The sequence below is a fragment of the Gnatocerus cornutus genome, chromosome 4 (genome assembly GCF_029298725.1).
Source record: "Gnatocerus cornutus isolate USDA-ARS CGAHR chromosome 4, icGnaCorn1.1, whole genome shotgun sequence".
In the NCBI taxonomy this organism is placed as follows: Eukaryota; Metazoa; Arthropoda; class Insecta; order Coleoptera; family Tenebrionidae; genus Gnatocerus; species Gnatocerus cornutus.
The window spans coordinates 5,075,293-5,095,904 of NC_142236.1; the positions used below are offsets into that span (position 1 = coordinate 5,075,293).

Below are 20,612 nucleotides of genomic sequence, written 5' to 3' on the forward strand. Positions count from 1 at the left end.
ATATTGGATAACTTCCGTGCCGAGGAAACTTAAGGAACAATCCATAACTATAAAGAACTCTCCAGAACAAATTCTTCATTGATACAAAAGATAAGGAGAGTGCTTTTCCGGCGGTCTGCTACAAATTGACTTAAATTCATGGCGAATTGATGTGAATGGGTTTATTGGGGCTAATTTATAGTCCGAGAGAACAGAAAACAGAACACTTTTTCGACGAGATGAGATTACATTCCACATTACTTTTATTTAGTTAAGGAATCGATTATTGTTAGGTAACGATATCGAGAGAGTCCGATCTAAAACAACTACAGCTGCACCTGCCTGGATAACTGGAAGCGCTATTTTGAGATTGTGTTGAAATTGTGTCTTCTGGAGACGTTTTAAAGTCGTTGAAGAGGCGGAGCAGAAGTGACCAGAACAGGATGTAAGCACCTGAAATTAAAAAACGTAACTCTTATTAAAATCGTTTAATAATGATCCATTTTAGCACCATTTTTAATCGTTTATTAATGACTTTTAAAAAAAAGTTGTACTAAAAGCAGCACTCGCTCGTTCGGGCATGAGTTGCTTCGTGGATTAAAAAATCGTTTAATAATAACCCATTTCAGCACCGTTTTTGGTGTTACAATGAATCGTTACCACAAATTGTTTATTAATGAAATCTAAATGCTCGTGTCCGATCTTTGCACTGGTGCTGTAATACAGGTCATTATGCAACTCATTTTACAAAATACAAATACAATTCTACCTACTTACTAACACGACTCCACAGGGGATGAAATACACCAGAATCGAATAACAATTCTTTTTTACTATCACTACAATTCCTGCAATAAACAATTGGATAAAGACGAATATTTCGATTCCGTGGATTCCGAGATAAGGAATTAAATACTTTTCACTTTGCTGCAAAGACAAGTTTTAACACTTTAAAGAGAAAATTGAACTAATACCTTGCCAATGCCGACAATCAGAAGAAATTCAGCTGCTAAAGATATAAAGCAGTATCCGAGGAGTAAACTGTAAAGAATGATGTAGAGATTGTCGTCGTCCGGTAGACTGGAAAGTTCTGTTGCAACTGCTAGACTGGCCAAGCTTCGATAAATCTGGAAAGTGATTGATTTATCAAAATGGAAGTGATGCGATTTTTTATTTTGATTAAACTTTGTGGAAATAACCGTTAAAGGTTTATTAACAATTCTGTAAAATTACAAATTGATCTTGAATACAGTTTCTGAGAAAATTTGATTTGAAAATTTTGGTTCGCTCTGAATTGGCGGTTTTTGTTTTAAAATTTTATTTTATAATTTGACAGAATTAACTAACAAAACTTGAAATTTTATTGTTGTGTTATCAAAGTTATAAGAATTACGGTACTTAATAGAAATTGTAAGAAAAATTAAGTTTGAAAATGAAATAAAAATTTTCAAAATTGCAGTTTTTTTTCTTTTAAAAGTCTGTAGATTGGCACAATTAATAAGGGTGCTAAAGTTAGTAAACTCCCTAAATTTAACTTTTGTATTATCAAAATTATAAGAGTTGTACAAAATGTTGGAAAATTTTGATTCACCCTTGTAATAAAAATTTTAAAAATTGCTGTTTGTTGTTCTAAAATTTTATAATTTGGCAGAGTTGCTAAACGTGGCAAAGTTAATAAAACTCCCAAATATTGTAGCATTAAAATTATAAGAGTTTCAGTAATTGGTACATTTTTAAAAATTTGGTTTGCTTTAATACTAAAAATTTTCAAAACTGCTGTTTTTAGTCCTAAGAAATTATAATTTGGCAGAGCTAATAAGTGGTTTAAGTAATCGGCTTAAAGTTCAACTTTTTATCTTAAAACTTAGAAAAGTTGCAGTATTTGGTACAAATTTCTAGAAAATTTTTGTTTGCCCTAATAATAAAAACTTCCAAACTTGCTGTTTTCTGTTCTAAAAATTTTTAGCAGAGCTAATAAGCAGTTTGAAGTTAGCAATACTCTTAAATTTCAATAGTGTATCTTAAAAATTAGAAGAGTTGCAATAATTAGGACAAAATTTTAGTAATTTTTTGTTTGTCCCAATAATAAAAAATTCCAAAATTGCTATTTTTTGTTCTAAAAATTTTCAATTTTGCAGGAGTTAATAAGCGGTTTAAAGTTAGTACAACCCTCACATTTCAACATTGTATCTTTAAAATTAAAAGAAATTCAATATTTAGTATAATTTTTTTTAAATTGAGTTTGCCTCAATAATAAAAACTTGTAAAATCACTGTTTTTTGTTCTCAACTTTTCTAATTTAGCAGAGCTAATGAGTAGTTTAAAGTTAGCAATACTCTCAAATTTAAACAGTGTATTTTAAAAATTTGAATAGAAGCAGTAATTAATTGAAAATTTTAAAACTCTTTGGTTCGTGTTAATAAGCTGTTTTTTAAAACAATGTAATTTGGCGGAGTTAATAGACCATTTAAAGTTACTACACATCTTCAATTGCAATATTGAAAATTAGAAAAGTTGCGATATTTAGTACAAAATTAAAAAAAAAATTAGTTACCTCAATAAAAAAAACTTGTAAAATTGGTGTTTTATGATTTATTTTTTTTTATTTTGAGAGAATTACTAAACTCTTGGAACTTAGCAATACTATTAAATTTTAACAGAGTATCTTAAAAATTAAAAAAGTTGCAGTATTTAGTTTGTCCCAAAAATAAAAATTTACAAAATTGCTGTTTTTTGTTAAAAAAGTTTCAGATTTAGCAAAGCTATTAAACAGTCTAGAGTTTGTTTAACCCCAAAATTTTAACATTGTATCTCAAAAATTAGAAGAGTTCAAGTATTTAGTACAAAATTTTAGGAAATTTTTGTTCGTCTCAATAATCAAATTTCCAAAATTGCTGTTTTTTGTCTAAAAATTTTCTTATTTAGCAAAGCTACTGAGCAGTTGGAAGTTCGTAGAACTCCTAAATTTTAACATTGTATCTCAAAAATTAAAAAAGTTGCTTGTATTTAGTACAAAATTTTAGAAAATTTATAAATATTTTTTAAATTTTTTAGATCTTTTTTTTATTTAAAAGTTTTTAATTTGACAGAGTTAATAAGCAATTTGACGTTAGCAAAACCCCTAAGTTTTACTACTGTATCATTAAAATTATAAGAGTCACAGTATTTCTATTTGAGAATTTCGGTTCACCTTAAAAATAAAAAAATTCGAAATTGTTTTATTTTATCCTTTAAAACGTGTGTCTAAACTTACTATAACAACACCAAATAATTGACACAACTGTAATTGACAGTTATCAAGACATACGTCCATAGACTAGACCAACTAGATCGATCGGCCTATAAATGAGAGAATAGAATTTCGTCGAATTATTTGACATTGAATTTTTTTAGATAAATGTGTTGACACTTGGGAACATGTTTTCTCTACTCAGAACATGAAACAATCAGAGAATTACATTGCTAAACATCACAGATTATTGGGATTAGAAATCCGATTTTTATTAGATTTCTCCATGACTAAATTTCTGGAATTTCCTTCAATATTTCGGCCAATCTACCAGAAAAACGTTTATTTTTCTTCCTTAAGTAATTTTTTGTGACTTCCATGTGACACCAAAAATCGTGCTGAAATAATTTGTTACTAAAAATCGTTTAATAATGACTCATTTAAGCACGGTTTTTGGTGTCACATTAAAAAGTCACTAAAAGTTTTAAATTCGTGTGGTAATATAGGTCATTGTGCAACTTGTTTAATAATATTCTCTCAAAACTTACCGCCCCCAGCCACCCGATGAAATATCCCGCCACTTTCAGCCTCGGCTCGCTCTCAGTTTCCCAAAAGAAACATTTTCTCATTGTAATCACTTCACCTCCATCGTCATAATACAGAAATCAATGTCATCGAAATTACACCTCCAAACTCGTTGTTATCAATTATCGTAAAGTGGAATCTTATCAAAAGTAGACAAATAATGTCGAGAATGGGCTCTCGCATCGTTTGCTTTCAATTACCCCGTTTTCTTGCAACATTTACTAGTTTAATGAATTTTTTTGTTGTCTCAATAAAAAAAATTTCCAATATTGTTATTTGTCCTACAATTTGTCAATTTAGCAAACTTAATAAACGAGTTGAAGCTAGTAATACCCCCGAATTTCATTATTGTACCACCAAAGTTATAAGAGTTACAGCATTTTTTCCAAAATATTAGAAAATTTTGGTTTGTTCTAAAAATAAAATTTTCCAAAATTGCTGTTTATTGTCCTAAATTTTTATAATTTGGCTGAGTTTATAAACGGTTTGAATTTAGTAAAATCCTCAAATTGGCATCATTGTGTCACTAAATTTATAAGAGGTAAATTATTACCTACAAAAAAAATTGAAATTTTGCATAGTCTCGATAGCAAAAATTTTCAAAATTTTGAACTACATACTGTAACTCTTATAATTTTGATGGTACAATAATGAAATTTGAGGGTATTACTAGCTTTAACTCGTTTATTAAATTTGCTAAATTGAAAAATTGTAGGACAAAAAACAATTTTGAAAATTTTTGTGATTGAAACAATTTTTTTATAGGTAATACTGTACCTTTTATAGATTTAGCAATAAAGTGGTGCAATTTGGGGATTTTACTAAATTCAAACCGTTTATTAACTAAGCCAAATTATAAAAATTTAGGACAATAAGCCGCAATTTTGGAAAATTTTATTTTTAGAACGAACCAAAATTTTCTAATATTTTGAACTAAATACTATAAGATTTGTAATTTTGACGACACAATAGTAAAATTTGGGGATTTTACTAACTCTAAACGCTTATTAACTCTGCCACATAATACAATTTTAGGACAAAAATCAGGACGCACCAAAATTTTTTAACATTTTGGACTAATTACTGTAACTCTCATAATTTTGATAACACAATAGTAAAATTTGAGGGCATGATTACCTTCAGCACGTATATTAACTCTGACAAATTATAAAATTTTGAGACAAAAAACAGCATTCTTGCAATTTTTTTTGTTAGAACAAACCAAAAGTTATCTAATATTTCGCTCTAAAATCTGCAACTTTTACAATTTTTCTGATATATTAATTAAATTTGTGGATTTTACTAACTTCAATGCACTTATTCACCCTGTCAAGTTATAAGATTTTAGGACAACAAACAGCGATTTTCAAATTTTTCGTACTCTCTTATATCTCTTATAATTTTAATGATTCAATAGTGAAATTTGCAAGTTTTATTAACTGTAATACGCTTATCAGCTCTGTCTAATTATAAAAATTTAGGACCAAAAACAGCACTTTTGCAAATTTTTATTTTGAGAACAAACAGTAATTTTCTAATATTTTGAACTAAATGTTATAACTTTTATGATTTTGATAATGCTATTGTGAAATTTTGGGGTTTTTCTATCTTTGAAACGCTCATTAACTGTAGCAAATTATAAGAATTTATAACAATAAACAACAATTTTGAAAAACTTTTTTTAGAACAAACCAAAATTTTCTGATATTTTATATTAAATATTGAAACTCTTATAGTTTTGATAGAACAATGGTAAAATTTAAAGATTTAGCTAACTTTAACGCGGTTATTAATTCAGTGAAATCAGAAAAATTTGAAACAAAAAGCAACAATTTAAAAAAAAATAATTTTTGAGCAAATATTTTATACTTAATACTCGTATCATTTATATGACACTGTATTGAAATTTTGGGGTTTTTATTAACTTTAAACTCTTAATTAACTCTGCGGAATTACAAAATTTTTGGACAAAAACAACAATTTTGAAAATTTTTATTTTTGAGACGAACCAATTTTTTTTAATATTTTGTAGTAAATACTGTAACTCTTATAATTTAGATGATACTAGAGTGAAATTTGGCGGTCTTACTAACCTTGACCCGTTTATTAATTCTACCAAATTGTAAAATTTTTGGACAATAAACGGCAATTTTAGAAATTGATTCTTAAATGCCAGCTAGAATTCTTTAAGATTTTCTAATTTCTAATTCAAGTTTTTTAAATTTTATTATTCTATCGTCAATATTATAAGAGATACAGTATGTGGTACAAAATATTAGAAAACTTTTGGTTTGTTCTAAAAAAATCCAAAATTGCTGTTTTTTTTTGTCTTAAAATTTTATAATGAGGTAAAGTTAATAAGCGTGTTGAAACTAGTAAAACTCTCAAATTTTACTTTGTGTCATCAAAATTGCAAATTTAAAGTAGTAGAATTTAGTATAAAATATTATAACAATTTTAGTCCGCTATTGAAATAAAAATTTCTAAAGTTGGTGTTTTTTGTTCTACAATTTAATAATTTGGCAGAGTTAATAAACGTGTTGGAGTTAGTATCATTAAAATTATAAAAGTTATAGTATTTAATAATTAGTACAAAATAATTTAAAAAATTGGTCAGTTCTAAAAACATCGTGGAATCTTATCAAAAGTAGACAAATAATATCGAGAATGGGCTCTCGCATCGTTTGCTTTCAATTACCCTGTTTTCTTGCAACATTTACTAGTTTAATGAATTTTTTAAGCGGCGGCGGCGACTACAAGAGAAATGAAAGCCGAATCCTGGGATGCGGTAAATAAAGTTTCGCGACGTTGCGACTCCAGAGACAGGAAGTCGTCTATTCAGATGAACGGGAAGAGGAGTTTTTTTGGGGGAAAATAGAGGTATCTATATATTTGGAGGTTTTGAAGCGTGACCGGGGTTGGGGGTTGTAATGAAGGGAGCAAATAAGTGTTACAATGCTAAGTTGAGATAAAAAAGTCAATAAAAGCCGAGCGAAATAAATCAAAGTTTATATAAGTTTTGGAAGCGGAATCAATCTAAAAATGTTTCAATCGCCACAAAGAACACTTCAATTCATTGAACATTCATGAAATGACTGTGATGAATGTAATTTCAAGTTTTCACTGTGATATCTCGCGATGAAAGCGTCACACATAATGAAAGAAGCATCTTCTGTAAGAACTGCACAGATGCCTGATCAACTTAAAAGGATTCGATGGTAAAAACGAGCTAAGAAAGACGAAAATTCAATGAACGGGAAAATTACGGAGACCTAATACTAGCTTTTTACCAAGGTGGAAGTTAGCACAAGAATGTTACAAACGAGGTATGTATTAGAGACAAAGCTTCTCTTATTATTTCGTTTGTCAGTTTGATTACTTCTACGAATAATGACGTTATCCTTAGGAAACCAATTTAATTTCGTTTCTTTGAGGAGACGCGACGGGGAAATATTTGCCAACGCAAAAAACAGAAATGGCTCCATGCAGACGCTTAAGATAATGCCACGCCGAATCTCAATTTGAACCTTATTTATTTAGTCAAAGAAAATTGGAAAACAAACCTACATACTTTTTTTCGGCTAAAATCTGTATTTTTACACGCGCGGGAGGCAAAATGGAAGGGAAATTACTTGGCCGAGACGAATGTTGAATGTGAAAAAAATTTGCTGGATGAGGGAAATTTGTGAGGGATGGAAAATATGTTTGTGTGTGGTTGATAAATTTCTGTTTGAAATTATTTAAAAAACTTGAATTTGAAATTAGAAAATCTTAAAGAATTCTGGCGTTTGAGAATCAAATTTCAAAAATTGCTGTTTATTGTACGAAAATTTTACAATTTGGTAGAATTAATAAACGGGTCAAGGTTAGTAAAACCGCCAAATTTTACTACAGTATCATCGAAATTATAAGAATTACAGTATCAACTACAAAATATTAGAAAATTTTGGTTCGCCCTAAAAATACATATTTTTTTAATTGTTTTTTATCCAAAAATTTTGTAATTTGGCAAAGTTAATAAAAAGTTTAAAGTTAATAAAACCCCCAAGATTTCAATACTGTGTCATATAAATGATACGAGTATTAAGTACAAAATATTTGCTCGAAAATTAATTTTTTTAAAATTGTTGCTTTTTGTTCAAAACTTTTCTGATTTGACTGAATTTATAACCGCGTTGAAGTTAGTAAAACCTTTAAATTTCACTATCGTTTTATCAAAAACAATAAGTTACAATATGTAATATAAAATATCAGGAAATTTTGGTTTGTTCTAAAAAAAAGTTTTCCAAAATTCTGGTTTATTGTTCTAAATTCTTATAATTTGCTAGAGTTGATAAGCGTTTAAAAGATAGTAAAAGCCCAACATTTCACGATAACATTATCAAAATTATAAGAGTAATAACATTTATATAGTTCAAAATATTAGAAAATTACTGTTTGTTCTTTAAATAAAAATTTGCGAAATTGCTGATTTTTGTCGTAAATTTTTATAATTAGGCACATCTAATAAGCGTGTTAAAGTTAATAAAACTTCTAAATTTTACTATTGTATCATCAAAATTATAAAAGATACAGTATTTGGTACGAAATATTTGTAAATTTTCGGCCGTAATAACGTAATAACAATTATGAAAATTGCAGTTTGTTGTCCTAAAATTTTATAACTTAGGGTGAATAAGTGCGTTGAAGTTAGTAAAATCCTCAAATTTAATTAATATATCAGAAAAATTGTAAAAATTGCAGTTTTTAGAGCAAAATATTAAAAATCGGTTTGAATTTAGTAAAACCTACAAATTGCACCACTGATCACTAAATTTATAAGAAGTACAATATTACCTACAAAAAAAAAAAAAATTGTATTGTCTCTATAGCGCAAATTTCTAAAATTGTTGTTTTTGTCCTATAATTTTTTAATTTAGCAAATTAAATAAATTAGTCAAAGCTAGTAATACCCCCAAATTTCATTATTGTACCACCAAAATTATAAGAGTTACAGTATTTAGTCCAAAATATTTGAAAATTTTGGTTTGTTCTAAAAATTAAATTTTACAAAATTGTTGTTTATGGTTCTAACTTTGTATAATTTGGCAGAATTTATAAGCGCTTCAAAAAAAACCTAAAAATTTCACAACTGTATCATCTAAATTTTAAGAGTTTTTTAAAAATTTGACTCGCTTAAAAATTAAACATGTCCAAACCGTTTGTTCTAAAATTTTATAATTTGACCGAGTCAATAAGCTTTTTGAAGTTAACACCACCTCTAAATTTTATTATTCTATCCTCAATATTATAAGAGATGCAGTATGTGGTACAAAATATTAGAAAACTTTTGGTTTGTTCTAAAAAAATCCAAAATTGCAAAATTGAATTTACTTAATATATCAGAAAAATTGTAAAAGTTGAAGTTTAGAGCGAAATATTAGAAAACTTTTGGTTTGTTCTAAAAAAATTGGAAAAATGCTGTTTTTTATCTGAAAATTTTATTATTTTGCTGAAGGTAATCATGCCCTCAAATTTCACTATTGTGTTATCAAAATTATGAGATTTACATTGTATTTAGTTCAAAATGGTTATAAAATTTTAGTGCGTCCTGCTTTTGGTCCCAAACTTTTATCATGTGGCAGAGTTAATAAGCGTTTAGGGTAAGTAAAATTCCCAAATTTTACTATTGTGTCGTCAAAATTACAAATCTTATAGTATTTAGTTCAAAATATTAGAAAATTTTGGTTCGTCCTAAAAATTAAATTTTCCAAAATTGCGGCTTATTGTCCTAAATTTTTATAATTTGGCTTAGTTAATAAACGGTTTGAATTTAGTAAAATCCCCAAATTGCACCACTTTATCGCTAAATCTATAAAAGGTACAGTATTACCTATAAAAAAATTGTTTCAATCACAAAAATTTTCAGAATTGTTTTTTGTCCTACAATTTTTCAATTTAGCAAATTTAATAAAAAAGTTAAAGCTAGTAATATTCCCAAATTTTATTATTGTACCACCAAAATTATAAGAGTTACAGTATTTAATCCAAAATATTTGAAAATTTTGGTTTGTTGTAAAAATAAGATTTAACAAAGTTGTTTTTAATTTGGCGCTTCAAAAAAAAAACCTCAACATTTCACAACTGTATCATTAAAATTCATAATATTACAAAAATTTGACTCGCTTAAAAATTAAAAATGCCCAAACCTGATGTTCTAAAATTTTATAATTTGATTAAGTCAATATGCGTTTTAAAGTTAACACCATCCTAAATTTTATTATTATATCATCAATATTATAAAAGCTACAGTATGTGGTACGAAATAGTAGAAAACTTTTGGTTTGCTCTAAAAAAATCCAAAAATTGTTGGTTTTTTTTACTTAAATTGTATAATGTGGCCGAGTTGATAAGCATGTTGAAACTAGTAAAATTTTCAAATTTTATTTTATGTCATCAAAATTGCAAAAGTTAAAGGAGTTAAATTTAGTATAAAATATTATACAATTTTTTGTTCTACAATTTAATAATTTGGCATAGTTAATAAACGTTTTGAAGTTAGTGAAACGTCCAAATTTTATTATTGTGTCGTTAAAATTATTAGTTATTAGATACAGTATTTGCTACGAAATATTTGAAAATTTTCAGCGGTATTGCAAATTACAATTATGAAATTTGGTGTTTGCTGTCCTAAAGTTCTATAACTTGACAGTGAGAATAAGTGCGCTGAAGTTAGTAAAATTGACAAATTTACTTAATATATCAGAAAAATTGTAAAAGTTGAAGTTTAGAGCGAAATATTAGAAAACTTTTGGTTTGTTCTAAAAAAAATTGGAAAAATGCTGTTTTTGTCTGAAACTTTTATAATTTGGCAGAGTTGATATGTGTGCTGAAGGTAATCATGCCCTCAAATTTCACTATTGTGATATCAAAATTATGAGAGTTACAGTATTTAGTTCAAAGTGTTATAAAATTTTGGTGCGTCCTGCTTTTTGTACTAAAATTTCATCATGTGGCAGAGTTTATAAGCGTTTAGAGTTAGTAAAATCTCTAAATTTTACTATTGTGTCATCAAAATTACAAAACTTATAGTATTTAGTTCAAAGTATTAGAAAATTTTGGTTCATTCTAAAAATAAAATTTTTCAAAATTGCTGTTTATTGTCCTAAATTTTTATAATTTGGCTGAGTTAATGAACGGTTTGAATTTAGTAAAATCCCCAAATTGCACCATTGTATCACTAAATTTAAAAAAGGTACGGTATTGTCTCAATAACAAAAATTTCCAAAATTGTTGTTTTTTTGTCCTACAATTTTTCAATTTAGCAAATTTAATAAACGAGTTAAAGCTAGTAATATCCCCAAATTTTATTACTGTGCCACCAAAATTATCAGAGTTACAGTATTTAGTCCAAAATATTTGAAAATTTTGTTTTGTTCTAAAAGTAAGATTTTACAAAGTTGTTTTTTATGGTTATAACTTTTTATAATTTGGCGCTTAAAAAAACTTCAACATTTCACAACTGTATCATCAAAATTCAAAATATTACAAAAATTTGCCTCGCTTAAAAATTAAAAATGCCCAAACCTGTTGTTCTAAAAGTTTATAATTTGACCGAGTCAATAAGCGTTTTAAAGTTAACAACACCTTTAAATTTTATTATTGTACCATCAATATTATAAGTGTGGTACAAAATAATAGAAAACTTTTGGTTTGTTCTAAAAATATCCAAAATTGCTGTTTTATTGTCCTAAAATTTTATAATGTGGCCGAGTTAATAAGCGTGTTAATACCAGTAAAACTCTCAAATTTTACTCTGTGTCGTCAAAATTTCAAAATTAAAGTAGTAGAATTTAGTATAAAATATAATACAATTTTAGTCCGCTCTTAAAATAAAAATTTCTTAAGTTGGTGTTTTTTGTTCTACATTTTAATAATTTGGCAGAGTTAATAAACGTGTTGGAGTTAGTGTAACCTCTAGATTTTACTATTGTGTCGTCAAAATTATAAAAGTTAGAGCATTTAGGGCAAAATAATAAAAAAAATTGATAAGTTCTAAAAGCAAAAATTTTCTAAAATTGCATTTTTTTTGATTTGACAGTCAATAGTTAAACCTTCAAACAAAAAAGTTAGTAAAGTCATCAAATTTTACATTTATGTATTCAACCAAAAATTCAATAACTCTGACTTATCTGACAATTCAGACTCCATAAATTTGTATCATTATTAAGCCCGAAGTAGAAACCAGATGCTGGCGAAGATAAAAGCACCGACAGACAAATACCGCGAATATGTAAATTCGAATTGAAAATGTTGGTAGCTTTCCTCAAAAACTTCCATTGAAAATAACAAAATTTGGATCAACTCCACATATTAATTTATCTCTCGGGCAGCATTTTCCCGTTCTAGCAGTCAACAATAAGCCGTACCGGTATAAATGAGCAGAAGAGGCGCCTAAATCCTTATACGTCATTGTCTGCAACACATTGTCAATTTGTCACGAAGATTTATTTGCTTTAGTTTTTGCAAGAAACAGTGTTCTTGTGTTGCGCGTGTGTTATTTTTCAGATAATTTATCTTTTTCCTTCCACGAAGTGCACATCCAATTTGAAGAAAGCTTATTTGCAGTCGGTTGCCCTTCCTTATTCCAAATCGGGAGCGTGGCAGGTGCTCGACCTGGAAAATTCCCTTTCGTGTTACAAGTCATCGGAATTAGGATATTTTAAATAACGATAAGCCTGGCAAACTCCAGGAGATTACACTAGTGCAATTAATCAGGGAAGTTTTTCCCGTCTTATTTACCGAACCGGATCTCATTTGTAACCGGATCGAAATAATTGAAATTTTATATTTACTCACCGTTTCAGTTCGGGAATTGTAGTCGGAAGCAGATGGTGCGTTCTGATTTGCAATTTCATTAGTCATTATGATACTCTGTTGCAGCGCACTATGCAAATTAGAGGAGTTGATAATTTCAAAAATAATCCGGGGATCCTATAAATCATCAAACCGTTTACGTTGTGACTGTGCTCGAGTCGACGACACGTTTTTGTAAATTGCCACTGAAATTAATGGTGATTGCAAACAGCTTGCTTTCACTGGAATGAAGTTGTTGGGAGTGACTGACAATTATTGGATGTTTTATCAAAACAGGAAAATAGACGAAATCAACGGGCAAAAGCAAACTGTCACAATAATAAATTCTCTTTAACATTTTCTATTTTATCTTTTTATTTCCTTGTAAATTTTCTGCCTTGACAGACTTTTACAAGCGAGATGAAAGGTTGGTTCATTGATCGGGGGAATAACAAGCTCTAAATTGTGTGCTATAGTCCTTTCATTTTTGAAATTTTATACTTTAACAGATGTTGAAAGCTTTTACAAAATGCAAACGAGTAATGGCTCTATTAAAGCAGGTTGAATTTTTTACCTCCCAATCAGAATTGAACTTAAGGTGTTTTTCTTTTCTGCTATGCAAATTTTCTCTAGACCCTTCTATAAAGTCGACAATTTGAAAAGTTAAAAAAATATAAATTTAAGTAACGTGTCAGTTAGTAAGACATCCAAATTTCGCTTTTCAATTGTGCTAGAAAAAATTGACAAATTTGCTGTTTTATGTTCCAAAATTTTATAATTTGATAATAGTATCTTATGTAAATTTATGACTGCTTTGTTGAATTTTTGATTGAACACATATTTGTTACATTTGGTGATTTTATTAACTTTAACACGCTTATTGACGATGCCAAAATAGAAAATTGTTGAAAAAAGAGCAGCAATTTTGTAAAATTTGTTTTTGGGAGATTCAAAATTTTCTCATGTTTTGCACTAAAATACTCTTAATAATAATACTTAAAATTTAGGTAATAAAATAGCGAAATTTGGGGGTTTTACTGACTTCTACCCGTTTATTAATCTACCAAATTATAAAATAAATATTTAAATAAATTTTTATTTTGAGGACGAATCAAAATTAGGTAACATATGTAATTATAATTTTGATGATACAATAGTGAAATTTGGATGTTTTACGAATTTGAAAACCCTCATTAACCCTGCGAAGTTTTGGAATTTTAGGACAAAAACAGCAATTTTGGAAATTTTTATTTTTTGAACGAACCAAATTTTTTTAATATTTTTTATTAGATACCGTAAATCCTATAATTGTGATGATACGTTAGGGAAATTTGGGATTTATACAAATTTTAACACATTTATTAACCCTGCCAAGTTATAAAATTTTAGGAAAAAAACAGCAGTTTTGGAAATTTTTATTTGCAGGACGAACCAAAATTCTGTATTGTCTGTTATTTGATACTGTAAATCTTCTAACTTTGATGGTACAAAATGATATTTAGGGGTTTTACAAAACTTAACACGCCTATTAACCTTGCCAAGTTACAAAATTTTTAATACAAAAACCCGCAGTTTTGGAATTTTTTATCATCAAAACAAACCAAAATTTTCCAATATTTTTTATTAGGTACCGTAATTCGTATAATTTTAACCGTACAATAGTGAAATTTGGAGATTTTTACAAATTTTAACACGCTTATTAATCCTGTGAAGTTATGGAATTTTAAGACAAGAAAGCAACAATTTTGGAAAATTTTATTTTATGAGAAAACCAAATTTTTTTAATAATTCTGATAATTTTGATAGTAACAATAGTAAAATTTAGGATTTAAACAAATTTTAACACGCTTATCAGCTTTCTCAAGTTATCAAATTTTAGGACAAAAAATAGCAATTTTGGAAATTTTCAATCAAATCAAAATTTTTGAATATTTTTTTAAAAAAGCTTCTTATAATTTTGATGATGCAATAGAGAAATTTATGAGTTTATTGTTTTGAATCCTTTTATTACCTCTGTCAAATTATAAAATTTTAGAAACAAGAACTGCAATTTTGGAAATTTTATTTTTAAGTCGAACCAACATTTTCTTATGTTTTGCATTACACACTATAACTCTTGTAGTTTTGATGAAACAATAGTGAAATTTGGGGGTTTTATAAATCTCAAGACGCCTATTAACCTTGCCTCGTTACAAAATTTTAATACAAAAAACAGCAATTTTGGAAATTTTTTATTAGGTATCAGGACAAACCAAAATTTTCCAATATTTTCTATTAAATACCGTCATTCTTGTAATTTTGATGATGAAATAGTAAAATTTGGATGTTTTAGAAATTTTATAGCGCTTGTTAACCCTGCCAACTTTTGGAATTTTACGACAAAAAAAACAGCAATTTTAAAAAGTTTTATTTTTAGAACGAACAAAATTTTGTGAATATTTTCTATTAGATACTGTAATTCCTATAATTTTGATGATACAATTGTGAAATTTGGGGGTTTTACAAATTTCAACACGCCTAATAACCTTGCCAAGTTACAAAATTTTAATACAAAAAACAGTAATTTTGGAATTTTTTATTATCAGAACAAACTAAAATTTTCCAATATTTTCTATTAGATACCGTAATTCGTACAATTTTGAGCGTTCAATAGTGATATTTGAAGATTTTACAAATTTTTACACGCTTATTAACCCTGCAAAGTTATAGAATTTTAAGACCAAAAAACAGTAATTTTGCAATTTTTATTATCAAAACAAACTAAAATTTTTCAATATTTTTTATTAGATACCGTAATTCTTATAATTTTGATGATACAATTGTGAAATTTGGGGGTTTTACAAATTTCAACACGCCTAATAACCTTGCCAAGTTACAAAATTTTAATACAAAAAACAGTAATTTTGGAATTTTTTATTATCAGAACAAACTAAAATTTTCCAATATTTTCTATTAGATACCGTAATTCGTACAATTTTGAGCGTACAATAGTGATATTTGGAGATTTTACAAATTTTTACACGCTTATTAACCCTGCAAAGTTATAGAATTTTAAGACCAAAAAACAGTAATTTTGCAATTTTTATTATCAAAACAAACTAAAATTTTTCAATATTTTTTATTAGATACCGTAATTCTTATAATTTTGATGATACAATTGTGAAATTTGGGGGTTTTACAAATTTCAACACGCCTAATAACCTTGCCAAGTTACAAAATTTTAATACAAAAAACAGTAATTTTGGAATTTTTTATTATCAGAACAAACTAAAATTTTCCAATATTTTCTATTAGATACCGTAATTCGTACAATTTTGAGCGTACAATAGTGATATTTGAAGATTTTACAAATTTTTACACGCTTATTAACCCTGCAAAGTTATAGAATTTTAAGACCAAAAAACAGTAATTTTGCAATTTTTATTATCAAAACAAACTAAAATTTTCAATATTTTTTATTAGATACCGTAATTCGTATAATTTTGAGCGTACAATAGTGAAATTTGGAGATTTTACAAATTTTAACACGGTTATTAACCCTGCAAAGTTATGGAATTTTAAGACAACAAAAAAACAGTAATTTTGAAACTTTTTATTATCAAAACAAGTTAAAATTTTCCAATATTTTCTAGTAGATACCGTAATTGGTATAATTTTAAGCGTACAATAGTGAAATTTGGAGATTTTACAAAGTTTAACACGCTTATTAACCCTGCGAAGTTATGAAATTTTAAGACAAAAAAAACAGCAATTTTGGAAATTTTTATTTTTAGAGCAAACCAAAATTTTTTAATATTTTCTAAAAAAAAACTTCGTATAATTTTGATGATGCAATAGAGAACTTTATGGGTTTTATTACCTTGAAACCTTTTAGTATCTCTGTAAAATTATAAAATTTTAGGAAAAAGAACTGCAATTTTGTAAATTTTGATTTTTAATTCTAACCAACTTTTTGTTATATTTTGAAAATTCTCATTATTGAAACTAATAGATAAATAAAAAATTTCGAACTTTTTATGAGCACCAACTACTTACTAAGTACTGTAATTTTGATGTAACATTATTGAAATTTAGGTGTTTTACTAACTTGTAGTCTCTTATTAACTCTGCCATCAAATTTTAGAACATAGAACAACAATTTTAGAAATTTTTAATTTTAGCACGAACAAGTAATAATTTTTGTTTTAGAACAAAAACAATTTTGCGAGTTTTATTTTTCGCGCATCTTCAAAATACAACAAATTTTATAAATGTAGTCTCTGAAATCGTCCACTAATATAAATTCCCGCTACTACCTATTTTACATCTTTTCATTTCCTTATAAAGATCCTTTGCAATTTCTCAGACTCTTTGTAACCGAGCTGAAAGGGAGTGACATTCAATTACGTGATTATGATTAATTGCCACCAATCGTTAAAGTTATTGGCAAATATTTGTCCCTTAATTAATAACATTTCTAAACAATTCCATTAGACAAAAAACATTTCCTGACCACCCATTCATCATAGAAATACAAATTGCATAACCGACCACATGAATATTTTATCACATAGAAAAACTTCTCCCCCAATTTTTCTGATTGCTTTTATCTATTGAATTTTTCATGCCGTTGTTAATACAAAACGTGCAGCAATAGTTTGGTTTCCATCTCACTTAATTGCTACTAATCAGTTTGGTTTGAACGAGTCAATTGCACTGTATATTATGCAAATTTGCTGCTATATTGCTGTGGGTTTGAATGGGTTTGATGTGGTTTTATCCTTCCTAGTATTGCTTTTAACTAAAAAGTAGATGTGAAACGGTTTTAACGTAATTAAATTTTCTTCTTTACCAGTAATTGAACATTAAATAAACGCCTTACTCGGATTTTCCTGTTTATTTTGAAAGCTTTCTATCATAACTTCAGTAATAATTTACCCCACGTGTTGAACCCTTTCCTGCTGTGAATCTCATCAATGCTAAATTAATTCCAAGGTTTCCAGGAAAATAGTTGATTAGAAATTAATTTTGAATGCTGTCTTTTGAACGAAATATTTATAGTCATTTTGTATCAAGGGAGAGAAGATGGTTTTTTGACCCGAGCGTTATCATTTCCCGAGATCCGAAGGATCGAGGGAAATTAGAACGCGAGTATTTATTGAATTCAAATTTCTGACCGAAAACCAATAATTATAATCATTTTTATTTGGTTTAATGTAGGCAACCCACAATCCGCATATCTTTGTTTAGTTGTAGGAGCGAAATTTAGTTTCACAGTTTATTTAAACATAAAAACTTTGAACGAGTCTGTGCATACAAATCGTCAGAAATGCGAATCTCGCCATGTCAACAAACCCAAAATCCAAATAACTTTATTAATAGACCCATGAATTTAATATTAACATTTCTCTCTGTATTTCTCTTATTTCGCATCGTAAAAACTAACACCGAATTTACTGTTTGTCTTATCAATGATTTACGTCCACCACATTCTGACTATCGTAATCTTTTCCTTCTTTTAGATCATAAGATGATAACAACTGATCGTGAAATGAGAATGTTCGATGAAAGCGGAGATCCCACTAATATATTTGTTGTGAGGACATTTTCAGGAGTAATGTAAAATTAATTGATAAATCTTCATGGAATGTGGAAAATATATCTCTGAAACGTGAGCGAGGGGGATAAAATCGGCGTGGACGTGCTTAGTAGAGCCTGAAGTAGTGTAAAAGTAAAATTGTGTTGAAAAAAATGTGAGGGAGAAGTGCGCTGAATAATTTGTACGAGGCGGATATGGTAAAAATCAATGAGTTGTTACGATTTATTAGGTTTTAATTTTATTGTAAGATCAATTCCGGTTTAATAAAAATGGACTGGTGGAAGAAAAAATTAAGAAGGGATTTTCTTTTCTTTGTTTACTCGTCTAGAAAGTTTACTGAACAATTTTCTTCTTAAAAGTGAGCGCCTTATCACATTTACTTCTGAATCAAGCCTTTTATTTTCTTAGATTTCCTAAAGGAATAAACTTTTGGAAGATCTAAAATTAAAAAAAAAAGATTATTTACAGGAGTTTTGAATTCTTGCAAAGCTCTGCTTTTCTCCGCTGTCAAGATTTGTTTTCAGATATTTTTGATTTTATTATTTGATTTTATTTTTGCGCAATCAAATTATCAATGTGCAGAAAATTTCATTCGGATTTTTTCAAGATTTTCTATTTTCCAATTTTAAAATACGACCATTTGTCTCATTTTTGTTGCCATTGCAATACATTTTTTTTTAATTTGGCTGCACGGAAAAAATAACGACAGTTTTAGATTTCTTAAATAATAATTTATCTATAAGTTATCTAAATATAGTTTAAATTTAATTCTCTTAAAAACGTCCAAAGCCAAATATCAATTTTTCAAGAGCCGATTTTTATTTTTTTTTTGTTTTTTTTTAAGTGATTGAGTTTTTTTCTGCTTAAGTACCTTAAAATATACAAGTAGAGAAATTTGGATTCTAGTGTCTCCACTATTTTCCATAATTTTGGAGTTTGTTTCCCTTTGGTTTGGTAAAATCAGAAATTAATGGAAATTATTATAAATAGTTTTAAATGTGGTCTTCAATATCTTTTAAATACGAAAAAAATAAAGTCAATTCTAAATTCTTTGAATAATACTGTATAAAATTGTATCGTTTTATTAAAGCAAAACCTAAATTTATTTGATTTAGAATAATCAGAGCAAAATATCAATTTTTCAATGCCTTATTTTTAAAAAAGTTTTCTGTTTTTGTTTTTCTTTAAAAGCAATTAATCTTTTCTTACTGGAAAACGATTGAGCACGTGAAAATGTACATTTGGAAAAATGTTCACTCTAATTTTTCCCCTATTTTGGAAAATACAAGAGTTTGCCTATGTTCTGTAAAGTTTCAAAAATCGATAAAAATTGTAATATTTTTTTTAGTTTAACGTTCAATATTTTTTAAAGTAGTGATCGCACGAAAAAGATGGAAACCGCTCTGGATTCAGTAAATAGTTTGCTATGAAATGGTGTCATTTTATTAAAACAGGGTCTAAATTTAATTGATTTAGAACGACTAGAGCTAGATATCAATTTTGCAAAACATCACTTTTAATTTTTTTTTGAGTTTTGTTTAAAACGATTGCGTTTTTTCAGACGGAAATCGAATAAGCATATCAAAATTTACATGTGTAGATATTTTCAATCAGTTTTTCTCTATTTTCTAAAATGCAAGAATTTGTTCAATTTGACACAACTTTTTTGAAATTTGACTTTTATTATATTCTAAATTAGTGGTCGTACCGAGAAATTAAACCTAGTTCTGAATTTCTTGACTAATTCTCTATAAAATGGAGTCATGTTATTAATATGGAGTCTAAGTTTAGTTGATTTAGAACGATCTAGAGGCAAATTTCCGTTTTTTGCAGCTTTAATTTTAAAACGATTTCTCTGGTTTGACTTTAAAAGCCATTGAATTCTTCCTGCTGGAAATAGAAAGCGCACATTTAGATCTACAAGTGCGAAATTGTTTATTCTAATGTTTTCTCTATTTTCTATTTTTATATTGCCGCAGTTTTATATAATATCAGAAATAGATAGAATTTTTTTTTCTCAAACTTAGTGTTCAATATCTTTGAAACTAGTAGTCGTACAGAAACAAAAAAGGCAGTTCTAGATTCCTTGAACAATTTTTTTTATAAAATGGTGTTATTTTGTGAAAATAGAGCATACATTTGATTAATTTATAACCATTACATTAGCTAAACATCAATTTTTCAAAGTTTTATTTTTAATTTTTTTTTTTTAGTTTTTTTTTATAAGTAAATAAGTTTTATTTTCTGAAAATCAATAGAACACATCAAAATCTACATGTTTAGCAATTTTCATTAGAATATTTTTACCATTTTCCAAAACCCAAAAATTTGTGTCAGTTTTGTAAAATATCAGAAATTGATGGCAATTGTCAAACTTTTTTCAAATTTGGTCTTCAATATCTTCGA

At 27.6% G+C, this 20,612-nt stretch overlaps 1 protein-coding gene across 3 annotated transcripts; it reads right to left on the minus strand.

The window, feature by feature from the left end:
* Nucleotides 1-219: 219 nt before the first annotated feature.
* LOC148176191 (uncharacterized) lies at nucleotides 220-4,099 on the minus strand. Of its 3 annotated transcripts, none has more exons than XM_088034456.1 (4): nucleotides 3,757-4,099; nucleotides 954-1,106; nucleotides 757-906; nucleotides 220-432 (listed from the first exon to the last, which is right to left on the minus strand). In XM_088034456.1, the coding sequence occupies exons 1-4, from the start codon at nucleotides 3,835-3,837 to the stop codon at nucleotides 247-249; spliced, it is 570 nt and encodes a 189-aa protein (XP_087890582.1). In that variant the 5' UTR covers nucleotides 3,838-4,099; the 3' UTR covers nucleotides 220-246. The 3 variants fall into 3 exon arrangements, with proteins under 3 accessions (XP_087890582.1, XP_087890583.1, XP_087890584.1); XM_088034457.1 differs by having other exon boundaries at nucleotides 753-906; XM_088034458.1 differs by lacking the exon at nucleotides 220-432 and adding an exon at nucleotides 556-694 and having other exon boundaries at nucleotides 753-906.
* Nucleotides 4,100-20,612: the final 16,513 nt, after the last annotated feature.

Bases quoted from the DNA above. Each gene is read 5' to 3' on its own strand.
- LOC148176191 (XM_088034456.1), bottom strand. From the start codon at position 3,837: ATGAGAAAATGTTTCTTTTGGGAAACTGAGAGCGAGCCGAGGCTGAAA. The intron at 1,107-3,756 runs GTAAGTTTTGAG...ATCACTTTCCAG, and splicing joins TCATCGGGTGGCTGGGGGCG to ATTTATCGAAGCTTGGCCAG. The intron at 907-953 runs GTATTAGTTCAA...TTGTCTTTGCAG, and splicing joins TGATTGTCGGCATTGGCAAG to CAAAGTGAAAAGTATTTAAT.